This window comes from Tiliqua scincoides, chromosome 8 (assembly GCF_035046505.1).
Source record: "Tiliqua scincoides isolate rTilSci1 chromosome 8, rTilSci1.hap2, whole genome shotgun sequence".
NCBI classification, from domain to species: Eukaryota; Metazoa; Chordata; class Lepidosauria; order Squamata; family Scincidae; genus Tiliqua; species Tiliqua scincoides.
Genome location: NC_089828.1, coordinates 16,302,666 through 16,324,210, shown reverse-complemented (window position 1 = coordinate 16,324,210; position 21,545 = coordinate 16,302,666). Strand labels below are relative to the sequence as shown.

The following is a 21,545-nucleotide window of genomic DNA, read 5'->3' as shown; positions in this document are numbered from 1 at the left end:
CGAGCAAAGACTTATAACCGGTAAACTGCTGCTTCCCGTGTTGTGCCGACGCTGTATGGCGAAGTTGGAGTGTCCTCTCCAGTGCGCGAAGCCTGGGTAAAGAAGGTATGGAGGATAGGCTGTTACCCATGCAGCAAATCCCCCCTCTCCACGTTGCTGGAATGGTCCAATGGAAAGGCAGAAGCCAATACGGTTGGTTCCAGCGGCGTCACAGGAGTTGCCAGAACGTGACTGTGTTCAGCCACGAACTGCCTCAGGGACTCCGGCTCCTGATTTTGCCTCAAGGTTGAATCCTGAAGCCTTTTCCACAACTGGATATAGCCACAAGGCAGTGGAGGTTTGGGATCAGAGTTTTCCTTCTCCTAGATTGTATTGCAATCTCCTGCATGTATTCATTGCAATGTATTCTCCTGCATTGTATGTCTATTATTAAAAACGCACACAACGGTGTTGTGGGGCTGCAAAGGACTATCACTGCAATTCTACCCATATTTGCTTGAAGGTAAACCATACAACATTCAATGAAGCTTACTGGTAATCCCTGATAAGAGTGCTTGGAATTGCAGCTTTAAGGCCCAATCCTATCCAACTTTCCAGCACTGACACAGCCATGCCAGTGGGATTTGCACTGCATCCTGTGGTGGAGGGGCAGTCACTGAGATCTCTTCAAGGTAAGGACATATTTATTAGGTAAGGGAACATAGCATCAGCATAGGAAAGTTGGATAGGATTAGGCCCTCAATTTGTTTAAACTATTTGTACTTATTTAGGAGTAAGCTCTATTGAACACAACCCATCTCTGCCTGGCTCACAGGTGTACACATTTGATCCTTGTTGCGTATATGCAACATTGGGCAGAAATGGCTTAATGGGACTTGCTTTTGTATAAACCCAACAAGGATTAGGCTGTTCTCATCATAGAATCCTCTTCATTAAATTTTGGACCACAGTTAACAGCACAATCCTATCATTTTTTGCCCCAAAGTCAACCCCATTGTGTGAAGCGCAGCTTCCTCTCAGGCAAATACATATGGGATTCCAGCCACACACTGCAACCCTATGCATGTCTTGCAAAAAAAAGTAGTCCTGTTGAAATCAACTGGATTTACTGTTGGGCAAATGTGCAGGGGAACTGCAGCCTGCCTGCAATGCTATACATGCTGGCCAGAGAGTAAGGCCCACTGAATTCAGTGGCACTTACTTCAGAGTAGACATGCGCAAGTTTCTGCCAGTAAGAGCCCAAGCTTATGCATGCCTACTCAGAAGTAAGTTCCATTATAGGCAATGGGGCTTACTCCCAGGTAAGTAAGGATAGGATTGTAGTCTCAGAGCCCAATCCTATGTGGTCTACTAAGAAGTCCCATTACAGTCAATGGAGCGTACGCCTAAGTACGTATGGACAGGATTGTAGCCTGAGAGCCCAATCCTATGCGTGTCTACCTAAAAGGAAGTCCCATTATAGTCAAGGGGGCTTACTCCCAAGTAAGTGCGGCAGCACAAGGCTATAGTGAGTCCTCTGCGCACATCCCAAGAAGCAGGTGCCCCTGCGCTCAGTGGGGCTGGCTGGCTTTCAAGCCAACACGCCTGGGCGAGGGGTCTTTCCAGGCGCCCCAGCCTCTGGTTTGCGCCGCGCGCCTACAGCCCCCACCCCGAATAATAATATGTTTTTAAAAGTCGCAGCGGCAGGCCCTGCCCCGCCCCCAGCAGACCTCTTCAAAAGGGGGGCAAGGGCGGGTGGCAGCCCTGTGGGGCCCCAGGCGCGAGGGAATGGCTGAGGGGGGCGAGATAACCGCGGCGCTGCCGCAGGAGGTGGTAAGTACAGCGTGTCCCAGGTGGGGCGCGCGCCCTTCTGCTCCGCCACCCCCGCCAGAAGGTGGGGCCAGGAGAAGGCGGCGGTGGGGCTGGCTGCGGAGGAGGTTTGCAGAGGAAAGCCTCGCCCTCTCGGGGGCAGGTGTGCGGGGCTCGCTCCGCCTCCAAGGCCGCAGCCGGGGCGGGGGCTGCTGGAGGCGTCCCGGAGAGCAGCCACCTTGACGCGCAGCGCAGGGCTCCTCTGGCTACCTGCAGCACGCCCTGCGGCTGCCTGGCCAAGCTGCTTGCACGCGCATGTCGACCGCCCGGAGCAGGCTTTGTCCATGGTGTTCGTAGACCAGGGACGTGCGGTGGGTGGGGAGGCAGGTGAGGCAGAGCCTCACCACCGGAGTCCTTTAAAAAGCGACTGGGACTGGGACGTGTGGGGAGGTAGGTGAGGCAGAGTCCTCCCACTGGAGTCCTTTGAGTCCGGAGTGCTTGAGTCCTGCCTCAAGCACTAGGAGGCCTTGAACCAGTCCTGAACTCAACACAAACCTGTGGCACTGTAAAGCCTAAGGAACCCAAGAGACCAGTCCTATCCAACTTCTTAATTCTGATGCAGCTGTGGGGATGGGCAGTCAGAGGCCTCCTCAAGGAATGTTTGTTCCCTTACCTTGCGCCTGCATTGTTGGGTAGGATTGGCCACTTGTTGTAGATGCTGCAGTGCCACAATAAATTGGTTAGTGATGCAGGTGCAACAAGTATCCTGAATTTTGAATGCACTGAATGTGCTCCTCATGAAAGAGCAATGACCAGTTAGTGGACTGTGGTAATACCTGATGTCTCTCAAACATGTATGTATTTCTTGTGATTAACCTTCAGTCCTACTTGTAATAGTTTTATGCCTTTTTCTTCTTTGCCCCCCCCCCCAATAGCAAGGCAGACCATGTATTCTTTGAATTTGAACCATCACTGGCATTCCTGAAAGGGGGGACCAAATGTTTTGCAGGCTCCCAAATGCTGGTGTAAAGCGGCCCCTCGCTTTCAGAGCCAGTTGTGGCTGCAAAAGCAAAGTTTTCAGAGCCATGACTGGCTCTGAGGGGGAATTGATGAATTGAGAAATGTATTGGCACCTTCCTGTATCAGTTTTGGACAGGGTGCTGTTTAGTTGTCAGAAGAATCTGTTCAACGTTGTTCCCTGTGGTGTCTAGAGGGAGTTGACAGCAGGATGAATCCCATTTGTTCTTTGCTTGATCAACCAGATCCTGGAAGATTACTTTATGACAGAAGAGGAACCTCAAACTGATAAGACAGCTGACGAGGATGAGATTGACCTTTATATTAACTTGACCTTCACTTCAGCAGGTAAAAGCCTACATCCGTTTCTGTCCCATAGATTTCTCTTGAAATTAGAAATAAATAACATATTACAACAAAAACCAATATGTTCAGTCCTTTATCAGGATGTGGCGTCTGCTGAAAGCGTTTGACTGTATTTAAAAGAAATTTGCCCTAAGGGATATTCAAAAATGAGTGTCAAGTTTTAACTATAGCAGCTGTTGCTTCAAAAGTAAGAGATGTTGGAAGCCGTTAAGTAGATGAGGCTGAGTTGAGGCTCAGCTATGTTGGTACAGAACTGAGCACTGGACAGAAATTGCCAAATATGGAAGTCAACCCTATACGTTCTGGCACCTGGCCTATGGCTTAAACTCCTAGAGTCCTTCGTATGGTCTCTATCCCCAGCAGTATCTCTAAATTTTAGAGACTTATTAGTTATGTCTTACTACTTGGGAAGTGGAAGGAATAGTTGAATTTGAATGTTGACTGAGCTCAGCAAAATCACTGTTGCTCCTCCCACAGCATGGGCATGCTGTTACCTGTGAGTTTGTTGCCACTGTGGCTCAGTCACAGATTGATGAAGAAAATGTCATGATCCCTGCTTTTGTTACTAATCAGGAATGTTGCTTTCTTCCCACCAAAGCTTATCTGGAAGGGAGTGGGGCAAAGAAGGCTCTGGTTCCAGATGCAGAAAAAGCTCCTGTGGGTGAGCCTGAAGAGGCTGTGAGTGTGGAAGAGCAATCCAAAGTTGTGGAAGAGGAGCCTATGCTAGAAGATGTGGCAGAAGATGATGAAAGTCTTCACAGTGAGCTGCAGCTTGCTTACAATGGCATGGAGGAAGATGAGGAGGAAGCAGCTGCAGTGGCAGACATGGCCGAACAGGAAGAAGAGGAGGAGGAGGAGGAGGATCATTCAAGAGAGGAAGCTGAAGAGCAGAATGACCTGGGAGATCCAGCTGTCATGAGAGCTGTGCGTGGCCAGTCTACATTGGAAGTAAGATGGGGGAACCAAGATCTCTTCAAACAGCTTTGACTGCCTGTTTGCTATATCCATTTGGTTCTCCTGCAAGCTGAGGAAGTACAGGCACAGCCCAGTATCAGTGGATCGTGCACCTGTGGTTTCAGCTATCAGTTACCCCACAGATACCAGAGATCCGCTTGAAAAATGTCTGAAAAGTAAACAAAAAAGCCACAATATCTGCAGAGGGATTTGTGGTATCCTCGGGAAGTACAGAACCCCCATGGGTGCTGGGGACACACCTGTATTAGTTAGGCTCAAGACAGTATTGGAGGGCTTGGATCACATGGCTGGGGTAGGGAGTATGCAGAATATATTGAGGGTGTTCTAAGAGGGGGCCACTGATCAGCAAATCATCTGTGCAATATCAAAATGACGTTTGGATGTGATACGGATGTAGTGGTCATTGGAAAGAGTTGGCTTAATGGAGTTGGCTAGTGCTGTGTTCTCTATACATGTAGAATTTACTTGCGTAGTCTTGCTAAAAACCTTTAAGTAGCACCACTTATTTTTCAAATGGTTTAGAGCTGGACTGTCAGAATGAACTTGAATCTTGGGTGCGAGAATGCCTTTTAAAGACAACACGCACACGTGCTTGTTTTATCCAGAATGTGGCATATGTGGGAAGCCAAATATGGGAGTGTAATAAGAGTTAAAGAAAATGGAAGTCCTGCCTTGATTTCCCTCCATGTCATAGCTCTTTAGTCTATAGCAGGGGTCTCCAAACTTTTTGGCCAGAGGGCCGCATCAAATGTCTGGCGCAGTTTTGAGGGCCCAAAAAAAAATTTAAATATAAAATTTATATAAATAAATTAGAGATGGAACTTAGATGTGTGAATAAATGAATGAATGGGCTCATTCATTCAACCTCTCTGGCCCTTAGAACACCCTCCAGATGCAACCAGAGCATAGTTTGTCATGTTTGGCAAAGTGGGCCAGGGGCTTTCAGGGAACAAGAGGCTGGTCGTGGGCTGGATAAAGGCTTGCCACAGGCTGCATCTAGCCCCCGGGCCGGGGTTTGGAGACCCCTGGTCTAGAGCAGCAACTTTGTACATGGCTGGTTATGCCTTCACAACAATATTAGTAAATTAAATTTATTTTTATGAAGACTTAGGGAGGTGGGAGTTCCCACTTTGGATAATTTATTCCATGCTTTCATCATCTTTCTGCATCTGAGCAGTGTTGTGGGTTTTTTCTTCCTTTTTTTCTATGCAGAGAGAAGATTCTGCTGTCCTTCACAGTAAGGTCGCTGATACTATTGCAGACTATGCTACTGATTACTTGGTAAGACTGTTTCTCCTATAGATATAAGAATATGAAAGTGGAATAATAAAGTGGAGAAAGAGTTCTGTTTAGGAAAGGTTTGAAGGAAGAATAGCTGCAAACTCCTTGGAGTAGCTATCTACATTTGACAGTGTAGAGGGCAAGGGCAACACAGGTTGAGTGTGAATAAATAACAGTTGCACTGTTTTTAGATTTCTTCACCTAAGAGTGAGGATTTGAGTTTTGACCAAAAACTTTATGGACAAGGTGGCTACTCAGAAGGGATTTCTCTTTAGTAATGCAGTATCATGCTTGTGAGATACTCAAGGCATGAGGAGGAAGAAGATACAAGAACTGGAGGTGCCTTCAGTTAAAAAGCAAAAAGCTAAGAGTTGGAAGGGTTCATGCCAAAGTCAACGTGTCTATCTCTTAATGAGACCTTAAGTAATAAAGTACAGTTATTTAAAGCAAGGTACAGCTTGCCTTGAATGCACGAATACAAGTAAAGGGGGGAGCAGTCCAGAGAGCCAATACTGAGTCTGTATGGTTCAAAGGACTGTTTGGGATTGCAAACCTCTACCCTCACTGATGCGCTGTGTTAGTGCAAAGAAGGTAAATGAAATCCCAACTTGACATGGTCTGGAGAAGGATGCCAGACTGTGTCTTAAAAATCCGGTCTTGCCTTTCCTGAAAAGCTTGACTTCATGTGCTCCAGAAGAATAAGATACCAACTTGGGAGTGCTAGTTCTGTATGGAGAACTCTTCTGAAGCCCTCCAACTTGCTGTGGTTGATGAAGCTTAGTAGTGAAATACAAAAGGAAGAGGCACTTCATGATTCCAATTTGTTGTCTTTTGCCTTCTTGATATTGCTTGTCCTAGACTTCACTGGATGTCTTTTTAACCCTTTCCAGTCACCTTCGAAGCCTGGAACATGGCGCTCTACGTTGAGAAGAGTCCCTTCACTATCTATGATGGAGGTAAGGGTGTCCTGTGCCATTCTTCTGCCTTGATAAGGACTTGCTCTAGCTCTACCACAGATCCAACTAGGGACAACTGCCTGCAGTATGCAAGACCTCAAATATTTGAGCCTTTGGTTTCCAGGGATTAAGAGCTTGACATGTGTTGGTTCTGTCCTAAACAAGAGCTTGGGTAATGGGGTGTTAACATGTGAAATGTTTGTGTAATGTTAGCATTGTAGAAAGTCTAGAAAACTGAATCCTAAAGGAGTCTGGGAAGGGGGTTAATGGCCGTCAATCAAGTTGGCAAGAGCTGTCTCCTGTGGGTTCGTTGCTTCAGAAATGCCTTTTTCAATAGCTCCTTCAAATTCTTCAGCCTCTAACCCTTTGGGATACTACTGTTTAACTCTTACTACATAAGAAACTTTATCACCTTTTTTAGGTTCTTAGCAAATTCAGGTTTGACTCCTCCCCCCAACTAGCAGGATTACCCTAAAGAGGCTTATATAAAATGTTTTGCAACTTCCCTTCATCCCAGACTATCCAAGGAAGGAGAGATGGTTGCAGAACTTCCTACTTTGTGGATTGTAGGGCCCGTACAGAGCCAGTGTTGTGAATAGAGTGCCAGATTAGGACTAGGAAGACCTGGGTTCAACCTCCTCCCCTAATCTACCTTGTAAAAATAAAATTGAGGGGTACGAGCACCCTGAGCTTCTGGGAAGAAGAGCAGGATAAACATGGGATGAATTGTTTCTCTTTAACAGTCCATTCACATCAGAAGAACAGCTTATGTAAGAATCTGTGGCACTTCATTAGGGGCAGGTACCCCTTCATGAATATAATCCTGTCATTTATGGATTGTTTTTGTGCCTTAGGCACTGGACAGAGCTTCCCCCATGTCCCACGTCAACCTCAATTTCCTGACTTCACCACTGCGGACGAGGTATCTAGATTCCTCTGGACTTGAGCGCTCTGCCTTTCATGGAAGAACACCCAAGCCCTCTTCTCAGCGCTTCCTGCGGCAGGTAGACTGACCTCCTTGGACTTCTTGTTTCCACACTTCTAGATTTTGTGCCTTCTCTGTGCCATGCAGAACTGGTTACCTTCAACTGTCCGGAGGACAAGGCTGGTCATTTAACCTTCCTCTTCCTGAGCAAGGTGGCAGTCTCATACTCTTGGGTCATACAGTGGTAACAACCTTTGACAGGGCAGCTGTTTGTGCTTCTACCTTCCTTGCTCCTGCTTAACATCCTCTCTTGCTTTGCTGCAGTCTCCCATGATGCCTGGCTCTATGCGATCACCTTACCCCTTCACACCACCCCGCAGAGCACGCCGAGTATTTGGCCTTAATCAGGTAATGCACCATGTTGCTTTTCTAGAAGTTGGTAGTGGAGATAGTAAGAACAGGCTTGTCAGTTCTATCATCTTGGCAGTTCTGGGAGTTGCTGTGATAAGAGAGTTCTTGACTAAGATAAATTCTCCCTAGTGTATTGTAAACATAAGAGGAATTGAGCAAATGCCAAAACTTAAGTATCAGTGTATTACATGATTCTGCACACAAAATTTCCTCAGGGAATCATTGACTAGATTTTAATAGTGATGTGTCATCCACTCTGGTAAGGGAGAACTAGAGAGAAAAATACTAGACAAGTCTAATGCTAAACTGCAAACTACAGGTTGCCCAAAACTGCATACTAGGAGTCTTGATGGCCTAAGGCAGTGGTTCTCAAGTTCTCTGGGAGAGTTTGAGAGCCACTAAGTTCTTGCGTGGGCAGGAGGGGGGAGGCAGCAGGGGCAGGGGAAGGCAGCGGCACGACCCCCAGGATCTCGCTGCTCAGGGGGGCTGCGGGGGGTTGGGTACACGTACCAAGTCCCTGCAACCTCCTGGGGTTGCGGGGAGCCCGGCGTGACCTGTAGCAGGGCTCCCCGCAGCAGTGAAAGTAGATGCGGAGTGATTGCGCCCCGCCTCTGCTAAAGGGGCAAAAGGCTAAAGGCCCCTTAAGGGGGCAGGGGCTAAGGCACCCAGGCTGGGGTGTCACAATGCCCCAGTTTGAAAAGCCCTGGCCTAAGGTAATTGAAATGTAGCTTTGGGAGGGTACATGGGATGCTTAATCCTTCACAAGTGTTTCTGCTCAAAATACTAATTCTATATGGAGTTCTTGATCTCTGTCACACCAGGAGTCTTGTGAGAAGGGCAGAGTGATCGGGAGCCAAAAAATGACCTGCTGTGGAAGGATTAAGGGCCCAATCCTATCCATATTTCCAGCACCGATGCAGCCATACCAATGGGGCATGCACTGCATCCTGCAATGGGGGGGGGGCTGTCAAGGAGGTCTCCTCAAGGTAAGGGATGTTTGTTCACTTACCTTGGAGCTCCAATGTGGCTGCATCAGTGCTAGAAAGTTAGATAGGATTGGGCTGTAAGTTCCATACCACCCACTACTGTGCTAAAACAAGTTTGTGATTTGTCTCTTTAAAAAAGAAGATTGTGGGTTTTCTTGCACATGGTTGGGGTAAAACTACATATACATGTGCTCAACTTGGCATGCAATAAGTGTCTGTTCTCCCTGTTCTGATGGTGAACAGAAAAAATTGTTAGTGTATTTGGTCAGGAGTTGGCTTTACCTGCTGGCCACTTTGAACATGGTAGGTGGGAAGGGATAAAGCCTCACTGTGGAATCCCTCCATTGGTGATGGGATTGCCGGAAGCTGCCAGGGCTTGGCATATATGTGCTCTCTGAGAAACTAGATTCTCCCTCTTCAGAGGGAAAGCTGTGCTACTGGAAAGGGGGCAGCTGGCTCTTTTGCAAGGTGGTAGAGTCAGACCTACTAGGAGGTTATAGCTGCCTTGGGTGCCCTTTGGGGAGAAAGGTGAGATATAAATCCAGGGAATTATAAAAGGAAGCACTTGCGAACAAAACTGATGGGGTGGATAACTGTCCCCTACTTTTTTATTGTTCTGGATTGACTTAAAATATTCTGGTGGTCCCTTTTGAAAGGGGTGTATAAATGTTTTAATAAGGGGAATATCTGCCTAATATTTGCATGTCAAATGAGGAATGGAACTTGAAGGTGATTGTAATTCATGGCTTGCTCCCTGTATGGAACAGGATTATCCCAGAAAATTGAGCAGATGGCAGCAACCAGATAGCTTAAAATGGGTGGATGGGGCTTTAAACATGGAGCTGGCCAAGTTACCAAAACTTAGAAATCCTGTCTCTGTTCTTATTTGCAGCTCTACATTTCTTCCATTTCTGTAGACTTGGAATGCAAAGTGGTGTGGGCTGGCAACTTGAAAGGCTAGAGTGCCCCCCTGTGGCTGGATTTAGCCTGGTGGCTGCCTGCAGATTGCTAGTCTAACAGCAGTTTCCTTTAAGGAACCCATAATTTCTTCATCAAAGAATCTGTAAACTGGTCCTAAAATCTTTTGTAGCCATGCCTTTTGGGCAGCAAAGATCACAAGGCATCTATGTGAACCGCTGACCTGCACTGGAGACGAGATACGTACTTGTCCCTTCCTTGTCAAATGGCAACTACCTCCACAAATGCCTAAGAGTGCCTAAATCCTTCAGACTCATGCATTGGGGAAGAGGGTACTTATGGCATCTTAATGTTGCCTCTTGTTACGCTCTGAAGTGGGCTTTAGAGAAAAGCTGAACTGCCAAAGACTTCCTAGTTATGTCACCCTGATACTTCTTCAGTAGATCTGCTTAAAAATGCAAACACCATACCTTGTGAATGATAAGTAGGCTAACTCTCTCTCTCTCTCTCTCTCTCTCTCTCTCTAGACATCAAACTATACCTCTCCAACTCCTTTTAGATCCTTCTTTCCTAATGTCAGTAGCCCAACCTGGCCCCTGGACCATCTGCTCTTCAGTCCATCAACTGGTAGCCAACAGAAGTTCAGGTATAGAAAAAATGGTGCTTGGGGGTGTGTGTGTGTGTGTGTCTCGGCGTGGGACCAGTGAGAAGGGGTGCTGCCTTCTCTGAACTGACGTGGCTATTTTGTCCTGGGTGTTATCTTGAGTTGCAATTTAATGGGTGGTTGAGTTGCAATTTAATGGTTGCAATTTAATGGCAGTACCTAGATTTTGACTAGCCTTCATAACACTAGCCTACAAGAAATCCATAAACTTACTCATGGATTCTTTGTATGCTACAGGTTAGTGCCAAACATATCACTTGGGCAGGTAATCTGGCAGAAGTCTTACCCAGCACCTGCTCCCTGATTTAATGCAGAGATACCTAGGGCCTTTCAGGCAAAGCATATTCTCTGAATGATGACATATCCCCTAAAAGTCCTTTTTCATGGATACACTGGATTGTATTGTGGGACACACTACACCTTTTTCTCCATAGTCCTCAGTCACTGTTCCTTGCTTGGCCTTTGGTGTGTAATTCTGGTCTCAAAGCCTCATCCTTGTCTGTTTTTTCACAGCTTACCCAGTGCCATGACCCAGTTGCACCCTCTGCATCAACGGATCCTGAATCAGAAACAGCAGAGAGGACAAGAAAGGAGGTAAAGGAGGAAGACAACTGGATGAGCGCATGGCTTTGACTGCATGAATAGTTGAGATATTAGCTTAGCATCTTTATGTTATGCCATGGATGAAAGCAACACATTTTGATATTAAATTCTTGAAATAAAACTTGTCTTAGGAGCCCTCTTGAATTCTTGATAGTATTCTGGTTCAGCACAGTTGTTTAAGGTGACAATATGGGAAAAATGCTTTCAAAGCTGTCCAGTATGTTCTATCTTCTTATAGAACAGTGATTCTATATCCTCAAGGGTGCAGCCCTGGTTTATTCAGCAGATTATTCTTAAGCATGTGTCCTTGTCTGTCTCTAAGAATTCCTTGTATGGAGCCCCAGCCTCTAGAGGTGGATCCCTATTCTGCACTCATGACTTCACTGGAAAAGGATTGGGTGATCAAGGTGCAAATGTTACAGTTGCAGAGTGAAAAACCTCAGAGGGATGACTATTATTACCAGGTGAGTATGGAGAAATCAATAATCCCTCCCCACCTGAATTTGCTAAGAGCCATATAATCCACCCAGAGGAAGAACATACCATGAGAACTGTATGACTCTGAGTCAGCACTGGAGGATACAGGAATAGCTTCTTTCCTTAGACCACATCAGTTTGTCCTGTCAACTGAGAGTAGTGGCTTAAAAGGTGCGTGGCGATCACCATGCACCAGGTCAGGAAGCCTTTGGGGAACTGTGGTCTGACAATTGATGATGGGGTCAAGGTGACTGCCTTCTCCCTACATAAAGCAATCACAGGTGTGCTGTATGCTTGCCCTGCCTTCACCAGTGAGCTGTTCTTTCCTGCTCCTAGGAGTATTACCGCGAGCTGGAGAGGAAACAAGCAGAGAAGGGACTTCTTGGAGGGTGCAAGCATGAGGTCCTCAAGCTAGTCACACCATATATCCAGAAAGTGGAGACATATGAATCTGGTGAGTGTCCTGCAAGAAGGGGGTTCTGTAGGGGCAGAGAAGCTGGGCACATCCTGACTATGATGTCTTTTTCTAGTGGTAAGGATTCCAGGCTCCTTGGGTCAGGTGGCAGTATCCACATGTTACAGTCCACGCAGGGCTATTGATGCTGTACACCACATTCCACTGGAGCAGGTGTGTATACCAATCCTTTCCTAGAGACTGTACTAGTTATAAAATCATGGGAGCTAGACAAATGAAACTGGCTTGGTAGTTTAGCGGTCACAGGATCCCTTTATATACCGATCCAGACCATTGGGCCATCAGGTCTGCATTGTCTATACTACCAGGCAGTGGCTTTCAGGGATCTTTTCCCAGCCCTACCTGAAGATTCCAGAGATTATCCAGAAGAACATGGGACTTGTTCTGTCCTATAAAGCATGTGGAACTGCTGAGGCCTTTGTACATGCAATGCATCAGGATTGGGTACTGCATCTATAAATGTCGCAGGTAGAAATATACTCCTAGTTGACCAGCTTAACTACCAACTTGTGGTGGCCATCCAGATACTAGAAACTGCCCTGCAAGGTTTCTTGAGCCCTAGGGTCATCCAAGGATGCCAGGCTGGTACTAGCTTCTGTAATTAGGAACTAACTTATTATTTGTTGTCTCTTTGAAGGCTTCAGGGAATCAGCGACTGCAGGTCCTGTATCACATTGAGAAGGTGAGAGTAGCCTGGAGTTGGTGCAGTTTCTTGTGTGTTCTGCCTCTCTTCATTAAAGAGGGGTGTGTGTGTGTGCGCGCGCCTCCTTGCCCTCCAGTCAAAGAAATGTGCCCTTCCCCTCCAATCAGAAGTAAGGGCTGAGCAGCATGGAATTGGCTACTGATTTGATCCTATTACTGGTGCAGCTTTGAGCTGAATGCAATGGAAAGCAAGTAGTGCCCTTAGGAATATAAGATTGTCAATAGTGGCTATAAACTTCTCCAGTATCAAATTCTGAAGAATGATAGCAATATTTCAACCCTGTATTCAAACGTTGCCTCAGTTGGGGGTGGGAGGGTGAGCTGTGACTCCTGGCTGAGTCTTCATTATCTTCATGAATAGATGGGTTCTCTAGAACAAAGATGGCCAACAGGTGGCCTAGGTGTACTTCTGGAGTGATTTTATCTGTTCCCCTGCTGGCCTTACCAAAATCTTTAGTTGTTTGGATGGTGAAATGATACCAAACATGTGTGTTGCATAATAGTGAACCCCTTACTGCTACAACTGTATGGATTTAACCACTGCCTGGAGATCCTTAGGTCCCAGAAGATGGCATTGGCCATAATGGCTCTAGAGCTTGTGATCTACTGGCACTTGTAAACCTTAAACCACTGCCCTTAACTAACAATCTGTTTATACCATGATTCAGATGTATCTGCAGCTACTAGATATGGAGGACACTCAGAGGAAACTGAATTTGGCATTAGGGGAGCAACGTTCACACTTCTGTGAGAAACTTGTACACGAGGTGGAGCATATCTACCAAACCCTGAAAATTGAAGAGCACAACAGTGAAGAGTGAGTCCAGGGAATATTTGTGGCAGTGATGACAAATACTTGGGGGGGGAGAGGAGAAGATCAGAAGAGTAACAAGTTAGTTGCTGTGTACGTTTCTGGCCTTTGGACTCCAAGTTCCAAATAATTCAGTTCACAGTCAGGCAGCAGTAGGCAGAGGGTGACCCTGGGCTTTGGATCTGGCCTTGACTCTTCTAGGTATGTGACAACCTGTTTTACCTCCCCCTTGTATCTCTTTCAGAGAAACAAAAGATGATTTCCTACAGATTCTGCTGGTAGGAAAAGGGAAGAGACTGGTGGCTCGTCTCTTACCACATCTGTCACCGGAGCAGGCGAAACGGGTCCTTGCCATTGTCACGCAATACCTACCTCTTCTCATTAAGAAGGACATGCTAGACGAGGTACTAGTCTAGGGTGTGATGTTCAAGGATTGAAGAACTATTGGCAAAAATGAAAAGGCGCCTCTTTCACTCTGGTCCACCTTAATAGTGCATATTGATTTGGGGGAGCAGATGAGCGGAATGTGCTCAATGCTAAAAATTACTCTGTGACCTCTTGAATCTTAAGCAAGTGTGCATGATTTTAGTTTGCTGTTCATATTTTGGTTTCTCCCCACCCACCCCAAGTTTTGACCCTTCCCCCCCAAATTATGCTAGTGTATTTCCTCTTCCTGTTACTACATGGAGAACCAAAGCCCACCCACACTTCCATTGAACATTTTATTCAGCCATCTCTCTGCTTTCAAAGTCCTCAGCAAGAATTGTCCATTTTTTCAGGCATATCGCTGGTGACTCTTAAGGATCAGGAAATCAAGGTGGCTAAGATCAAAACTAAGACCAAGGTTATTGGGAAGTGGAGTCGTACTGCTGCATTCTGTGCTCCTATAGAATGACAGCCTTCACACAAGCCTAGGTATAGGTGTATAGAATATTTGCTGCCTGCCAACAATTCAGGTGTTGCTTAAAAGTGTGTAGAGACCAGGTTTGTGTCCTGCTAAATGGACTGAAAGAGTGGTTCTAGTGGGGAATGTGATCACTGAATTACCAGGATTCATGTGGAAGTTTTCAGACAGCAATTGATCATGCTCCACAGGTTGTGAGGGTCTGAGAGATCTTTCAGACACCTTGTTCTGGGAGGCAAACGTTCAACTTCTCTTGAACTACAGTGAACCATCAAATTGGCTGATTTCAGAAATAACAGATGTAAAATCCACTTTGTGTTTCAAAAGGCTTGCAAGGAGGAAGGAATGAGATAAGGGTTGTGTGGCGTGTACCATGTAGCTTCCTCAGGGCTCACTGAATGGAAAGTTCAATATAGTGAACTCTCAGATTTAGCAAATTTTCAGCATTAAAACACCTTCCTCTTCCCATTAGTCAGTTAATTGAGAATTCACTATATAACCTTTTAGGAGCTTTTGTGTACGTTTGGGTTTCATGCCATTGCTAATCCCACAGATGCAGTGTCTCCTAAGGGATGATATTTTAATAAAATGGGTTGAATCTAATGTTTATCCATGTCTTTTTCTCTCTCTGGGCATGATAGACCCTTCCCATTCTTTACAGTCCTCTCAGTGATGTCATTGAACAGTTGACTTTCAGCGAGATGGTTGACGTTCTACAGAAGCTAACCAGACTACAGCCAGATTCTGTCAAGGAATCATTTGCTATGATATTTGGGAACAAGGTGTGTTGGCCAAAGTGTCACGGCTTTACTGAGGACATAGACAGGATTTTGCTAAAAATCCATGGTAGGAAGGTTTGGGAAGGGGAGATTTTTTTTTTTACTTCTATGTTCTAAACATGTCATGTAATTCACCTCCCCTGGCTTGGCATTGGATGGACTAGTTCTTATACTGATGCTGTTCATATGTTAACCTTTCCCCAGTTTGCCATCTCTCTCTTGTACCTGTTGTTGAGCCATGGTGAGAGATGCCTTTCCTCTGGCATGCCCTTGAAGCCCCACAATGGAGACTTTGAGAAATGGTGAGAGCAGCATCTGTGAGCAGGGAGGTGTTGCCCAGTAGGGCACTCAGTCTGGCTCAGAAGATGCTTGGCCTTTTACTGCTGCATCTTTCTCTTCTTCTAGGGTGGATGCAGTGCTGCTTGTTGCTAGGGAGCTGTCTCAAGTACCCAAGACCTCCATGGTGGAGCCACTCTATCTCCCCAGCAACCTCCTGTTTTTGTTTTGTCGCTATGTGGATAGAGAGACAGTGAACAGTTTAGATGTCAAGATGGAGTAAGTACTGGGCCTGACTGGAGAGCAGATATAATGTGCATGTACCATGTATAGAGGTGTTTACTCAGAAGTAAGCTCATTGCGTTTAGTAAGGCTTGGGATGTAACCCCATGTTAGTTACCGGAAACAAGCACCTCTAACCGTTTCCTCTTTACATGCCAGATGGGGGTTGGGGGGGTGTAAGGTCTTATCTGTATCCTAAACTAAGGGTGAGCTAAACCACTAGATTGGATGGAGGATGTCTTGAGAAGACCATACAGCCTTTTCATATTGCTATCTAGACAGCTCAGTGGCTTCTGTCAATGCCTACTGAGAGAAGACTACACCCCATAGTAATATGCATAAAAGATCCCCCCTTTTAGGAACTCTTCTTTTCTTGCCCCTTCTTCAGGGCTTATTTTCAGCTGAGCTCTGCTTCTTGTCATCACACTCATTCCCTGTTTTCACTTACTATAGGTTTTTACTACAGCTTGGCTGTAGCACAACCCAGAGGTCATGTATTTATTATTTGTGAACAGCTCTGAGGTTTTTTAGATGGAAATGGTACTATATGCTTAATAGCAATTTTCTTTTCAGGATTCTATCTAAATTATATATCCTTGAAGGCTTTCTCCTGATGCTCAGCCAAGGCACAAGAATCTAAATTCCTGTCTAGTAGTCATGTCAAAATGACCATTATGTATTTTGTGGATCTTACCGGTGCCCCTTCCAGAATAGGCAGGGGAAGTGATAAGAGCTGGGACGCACTTGAATTCTTCTCAATTCAACAAGATTGAGTCGTTCACATGCATCTTCCCAGTCCTTTGCAAATCATGACTGTATCATTATAGGCTATTTTACAAAGTGGGAAAAGGATGGATGGCTAGAGAAACTGCAGGTAATACTACCTGGGGAGCAAGAAAAGTGTGAAGCTGCTTCTCTGGAGCAAAACAGTCTAAAGGCTCCTGTGTTGATGTGGAGCCTGGGGCAATTGATCCCCGCCCCTCCCTTAGCTACACCATTGGGTAGTAGGGCTGTTGCCTGCTAACTGCTATGCTGTGCAAGAGTAATTGTTAAAGGGTTGCTTTCTGTAGCTGTTCATCTTAGTGAAACTGTTTATATGTGCATTGGAATGGCTGCTTACTTGTGGTTCCTCAGAGCAGCTGGAGTTTTATAATATGGAATTGGCTACAGATGTGGACCTGCCTATTTTCAGTTCCTGATTTTTTTAATTTCATTTTATTGTGTAGATGATCTCTTCTGCCTTCATAAAGAGCTGTGACAGTTGGAGCCAGCTGTATTCCTGCACTGGATTTCTGTCTCTACCATGAATGTTGGATGCAGTTAGAGGACAGTGCCTATCTTCAAACAGAGTGCTTAATTTTAGTTGCACACAAACTTTTTGTTCTAAGTTCTTAGGGTATCTGAGTTTTCTTAAGTACTCTGTGTCAGTTAATAGGTATTCCATGCTGGCATCAGTGTGCATAGCATAGCACTTTTAAATTTACTGAGCCTGACTTAGGCTTGGCCTGTACAGTGCACAGTAAGAGCACATGGTGTGGGGAGGACGTTGCATAGGGTTTTGTGTACAGCACTTCATACAATAAAAGCAAATAATGAATTAGGTCTGTCCTTCTCCTTTCTATGACTGAAGGCCGATCAGTCATAGATTCAGAGTTGAAAATGTTTTGAAAGAAGGATTGCTGCTCAAGATATACATGCTCATCCTGTAAATGGACTTTCTGTATGTGTGTTTAAAAGCCTGTTTGAGCAGAGCTAACAGTGCTTAGTATATAAATATTCTTTTCAACAAAAAAAGTTCAGTGATTCACAGAAAAATCAAATAACTAAATAATTACCTCTCCTAAAAGGGCTCACAGTCTGAAAAGATGCTGAAGAAACACCATCCAACAGCCACTGGAAAAGTTAACTCACTGGGATAAATAGGGACATTTATTTGCCCCCACCGATAAATATAAGAGAAGTACCACTTAAAGTGCCTCTTTGCATAAACCTTGTACACAATAAGAAGTGATTTCTGCCTTGTGCTAATTCACTGCTTCCCACAATTCCCTACTACCAAACTATTCACCAGTTCAACCTTGTACCTTTTTAGAATGTGACTTTTTCGTGTAAGCTGAAGTGGTTCTTTAATGCCTTTCCTGCAGAAAGAATTTATGTAGTTTTCAGTTCAGGCTTACCATAGTATTTATTCCTGTCCCTGAAAGTTGCAACACTGTCCTATTATAGCTTCTCCTTCTAGGGCTAAACTCTGATTGCTGCAATCAGGGAGGGGGTATCTTAACTCTTTGCCCGCACCTTATCTGCTTGCTGCCCATCTGTGGTAGGAAGAAGCAGTGGACTAATGTCTAAAATGAAGACCTGAATTTGCTTTCCTCTGGCAGCTGACAAAGCTGGTAGGTTGTTGCAACAATGTGAGAAGCAAACAAGACTCAAGTCAGGTTGCCTGATGTAATGCAAGGAGCAGAGGCAGTAAGGAGTCAGAGAGGCAGAATGAAGAGACGGCAGGCAGGTTTCAAAGGTAGAATGCAGGGAGGGAAGCCGTTGTGTCAGTCTCCCCCTTGGCCTTTTATTTACTCTCCTCAAACAATACAGAACATGCTGGGGTTACTGTCGGGCACTGATAACGCTAGGTGGCAACAACGCAATCTTAAGATATGAACGCATCTCCATCTCATCCTGTTTACAGCACTGGGCTCATGCTGTCAGCTTATAACCAAGGCCAGCAGAGTTTGCTCTGCGCAGAAGCAGGTGTGTCTGCTGTTGCCACATATGCTAAAACATTTCAAAGCCCAGTGCTTCTGCACTGCTACAGTAGGTAAAATATTGAATGGTTTGCCTGCTTTAGGAGAGCAACTTTAGGAGAGCACAGAGTGGATAGGGAGATGCTCTTTACACTCTCACATAATACCAGAACCAGGGGACATCCACTAAAATTGAGTGTTGGGCGGGTTAGGACAGACAAAAGAAAATATTTCTTTACTCAGCGCGTGGTCGGTCTGTGGAACTCCTTGCCACAGGATGTGGTGCTGGCGTCTAGCCTAGACGCCTTTAAAAGGGGATTGGACAAGTTTCTGGAGGAAAAATCCATTATGGGGTACAAGCCATGATGTGTATGCGCAGCCTCCTGATTTTAGAAATGGGTTATGTCAGAATGCCAGATGCAGGGGAGGGCACCAGGATGAGGTCTTTTGTTATCTGGTGTGCTCCCTGGGGCATTTGGTGGGCCGCTGTGAGATACAGGAAGCTGGACTAGATGGGCCTATGGCCTGATCCAGTGGGGCTGTTCTTATGTTCTTATGAATGCTTTCAACACCAATCACACTAGTACCTGGTTATTCTCCCCGCCGTGGCCATGTCTTCTGGTTATCCAACTAGCAAGTACAACTACTGTACCAAGCATCAGACACAGAAACCGCTTTTCACAAAATGTGTTTTATGAAATATACTGCCCGTAATGAAAAAAGTTTGACTGCCTGGCACAAATTTCTGCTATAGCATACTCTCCATTTTAATGTTGAACATGGACCAAGCATTAAACATTCTTGGTACCTGTTCGTATTTGCCCTCTTTCATCATAGCTTTTGCATAAGTTGCATGAAACAGCACAGACATTGGCTGCTAGAAAACAAAGGGCAGAGTTTTTCTTTTTAGTAGGTGGATAGTTCTGCATTTGTCTTTCCCCCATCTTGTAGAATTAGAATATCTTTGCTTTGCCAAAGGAGATGGTCTGTACCACTGCAGAGGTGGTTATGACCCAACAGCGCACTGGGTAATCTAGATTCATGAAACTGATTGTGTATAAAGGTTACATAAAGATGTGGTGGTGATCATATTGTTGTCATAGGATTAGTGCCTCTTACGAGTAAAAAGCCTCAGGAAGAAAAAATGGGCAAGTTGCAAGCTTCAGAGCTTGTTCTAAATTTGCACCTACTACTATTCAAAAGGTGCCCTTGGTGGCTAATGTGCATATAGTGAAATGGCAGATGTTAAATTACTGCCTCCTTAAAAAGGGGTCACATTGCTAAGCAATGGCTGAACAGGGATTTCACATTTGGATCTAAAGTAAATCAAACTCTGAAAGCCCATGGGCTGTCCTGGTGCTTGGCTGAACTACCACTCACAATGTCTGAAAGAATATGAGGTTCTACCCATCATCATTGGCAGCAGGCCTTGTCTATACTGTGGGAAAATGCATTTTTATTACATCAGTAGAAGACATCTTGGCTCAGACTGACAAGAGAAACTCTCCCTGTTGGAAACTGTCTAAAGTGCACTGTCTCAGTTACAGATATGAGGAGAGGCAGACTAGGAATTAATTTCTAGGCTGAAGGATACTTAAACAGTAATCCCTGAAAATATGGCCATTGTTTTATAGCCAAGTTACTCTATATTTTATAATGTTGAATGCTACATATTATGTCAATCCCATGTGGCCTCTGATTATGTAACCACATCAAATGCCCTTCACAAGCTGGAGCTGTTAACTGGAAGAAAAGTAACTTTCAATTGATTTCTGCTCTTTATTTTCTTTTCCTTGCTGAAGGCCTGGTGCTCTGTATATCCCTTCAACTATATATACAGGTCCAGCCTATTTATACACAGATTTTTTTTATACACTGATTTGACTTAACACAAATGGCCCCTGCAAATGAGAAGGAATGTGCTGATCCCTGGAGAAGGGGAAAATGCACCCCTTTAAAATCAGTTTAAAAAGCTGAGCAGCCCTTTAACAATAGCCTTGTTAATGATAGAGAGAGAAAGGGCAGCTGGCTGACAATCTATCAATCCTTCTCTCTCCAGTGGACCCCTCAGAAGAAAGGTGATCATTTTGCATTGGTGAAGGGAGGGGCTGAGTGAAGCTCCTTTGCAAGCTCTTGGAGGAGGACTGATTGTTGGGTTGTCTTCTTAAGGACTCTTATCTTACATCACAAAGGTCAGCAAGGCTGTTTTTAAATCACTGGAGCAAAGAAACTTTGGTTTTTAAAAGTGATTTGCTATAGTGTGTTTTTTTGCCATCCATATAACTGTTTGGAAAGGAACCCACCGAATAATTAGTCTCAACCTGTATATGATCTGTCATCATAACTGTAATTACTTTTATAGCAGTGCTTTTCAGGTAGTGCTACTTTGCTATATAGCAAGTGTTATTTTGCCCCACTGCCATGGTGAACATCTGACTCTACTTGAAGGGGAAATGCTGCTCTGATGCTACACCAGTAGGCAAGATGGGCTTGTGCAGCTGCCTGATTATTTGAAAGAAGCACGGTTTGGTAAAGGAGGGATCAGAGCAAAACTCCAACTGTGGAACAAGCTGTTCTCTTTGGTGGTACAAGTTGAATATCCCTTGGGAGAGGGTCTGGATTTTGGAATAATTGCATAAATATAATGAGAAATGCTTCCTCTTGCTCTTTTCACTGTTACCCATATGGGTGTCTGCTGACATTTTTCAACAATGTCTGTACAGGTACACACTGCAAGCATAGAACTTACAGCCTGTACCTGCACTGTATGTGGGAAGGAGCACAAGAACTTCTAGTGTTCACACTATAGAAAACCCTACACAAGTACTCCTTATATTCACATTGTGTTCACACTTCACAAGTGCTCCTTGTGCTGCCTGCTCAGCCATGCACCTTGCCACGTTCTACACTTTAAAAAAATAAATCTTGGACCAAAATGTCTGTATTTTGACATACGTACCTGAGAGCAAGCTATAGTGGTAAATAGTTCTGAGTAAACATATATACACTATAAGGTACTTTTAAAGGATTCATTCACAAAGGATAATTATTAACAGTATTTATACACCACTTTTCAACAAAAGTTCACAAAGCGGTTTACAGAAAAAAATCAAATAACTAATGGCTCCCTGTCCCCAAAGGGCTCACAATCTAAAAAGATGCAAAAGAACACCAGCAGACAGCCACTAGAAAAGACACTGCTAGGGTG

The 21,545-nt window shown here is 44.9% G+C and overlaps 1 protein-coding gene across 1 annotated transcript; it reads left to right on the top strand.

The window, feature by feature from the left end:
- Nucleotides 1-1,767: 1,767 nt before the first annotated feature.
- Nucleotides 1,768-15,597, top strand: PATL2 (PAT1 homolog 2). Its single transcript, XM_066635442.1, has 18 exons — nucleotides 1,768-1,812; nucleotides 3,051-3,153; nucleotides 3,770-4,119; nucleotides 5,359-5,427; nucleotides 6,318-6,383; nucleotides 7,238-7,387; nucleotides 7,633-7,716; nucleotides 10,151-10,269; nucleotides 10,801-10,881; nucleotides 11,213-11,354; nucleotides 11,704-11,821; nucleotides 11,898-11,995; nucleotides 12,480-12,524; nucleotides 13,213-13,361; nucleotides 13,600-13,759; nucleotides 14,901-15,041; nucleotides 15,243-15,340; nucleotides 15,444-15,597. Exons 1-18 carry the CDS (start codon nucleotides 1,768-1,770, stop codon nucleotides 15,595-15,597), a joined length of 2,172 nt encoding a protein of 723 aa, XP_066491539.1.
- The last annotated feature ends 5,948 nt before the right edge of the window (nucleotides 15,598-21,545 follow it).

Excerpts from the sequence above, each read along its gene's own strand:
- PATL2 (XM_066635442.1), top strand. The coding sequence starts at position 1,768 with ATGGCTGAGGGGGGCGAGATAACCGCGGCGCTGCCGCAGGAGGTG. Across the intron at positions 3,154-3,769 it reads CTTGACCTTCACTTCAGCAG|CTTATCTGGAAGGGAGTGGG; the intron begins GTAAAAGCCTAC and ends TTCCCACCAAAG. Across the intron at positions 4,120-5,358 it reads GTGGCCAGTCTACATTGGAA|AGAGAAGATTCTGCTGTCCT; the intron begins GTAAGATGGGGG and ends TTTTCTATGCAG.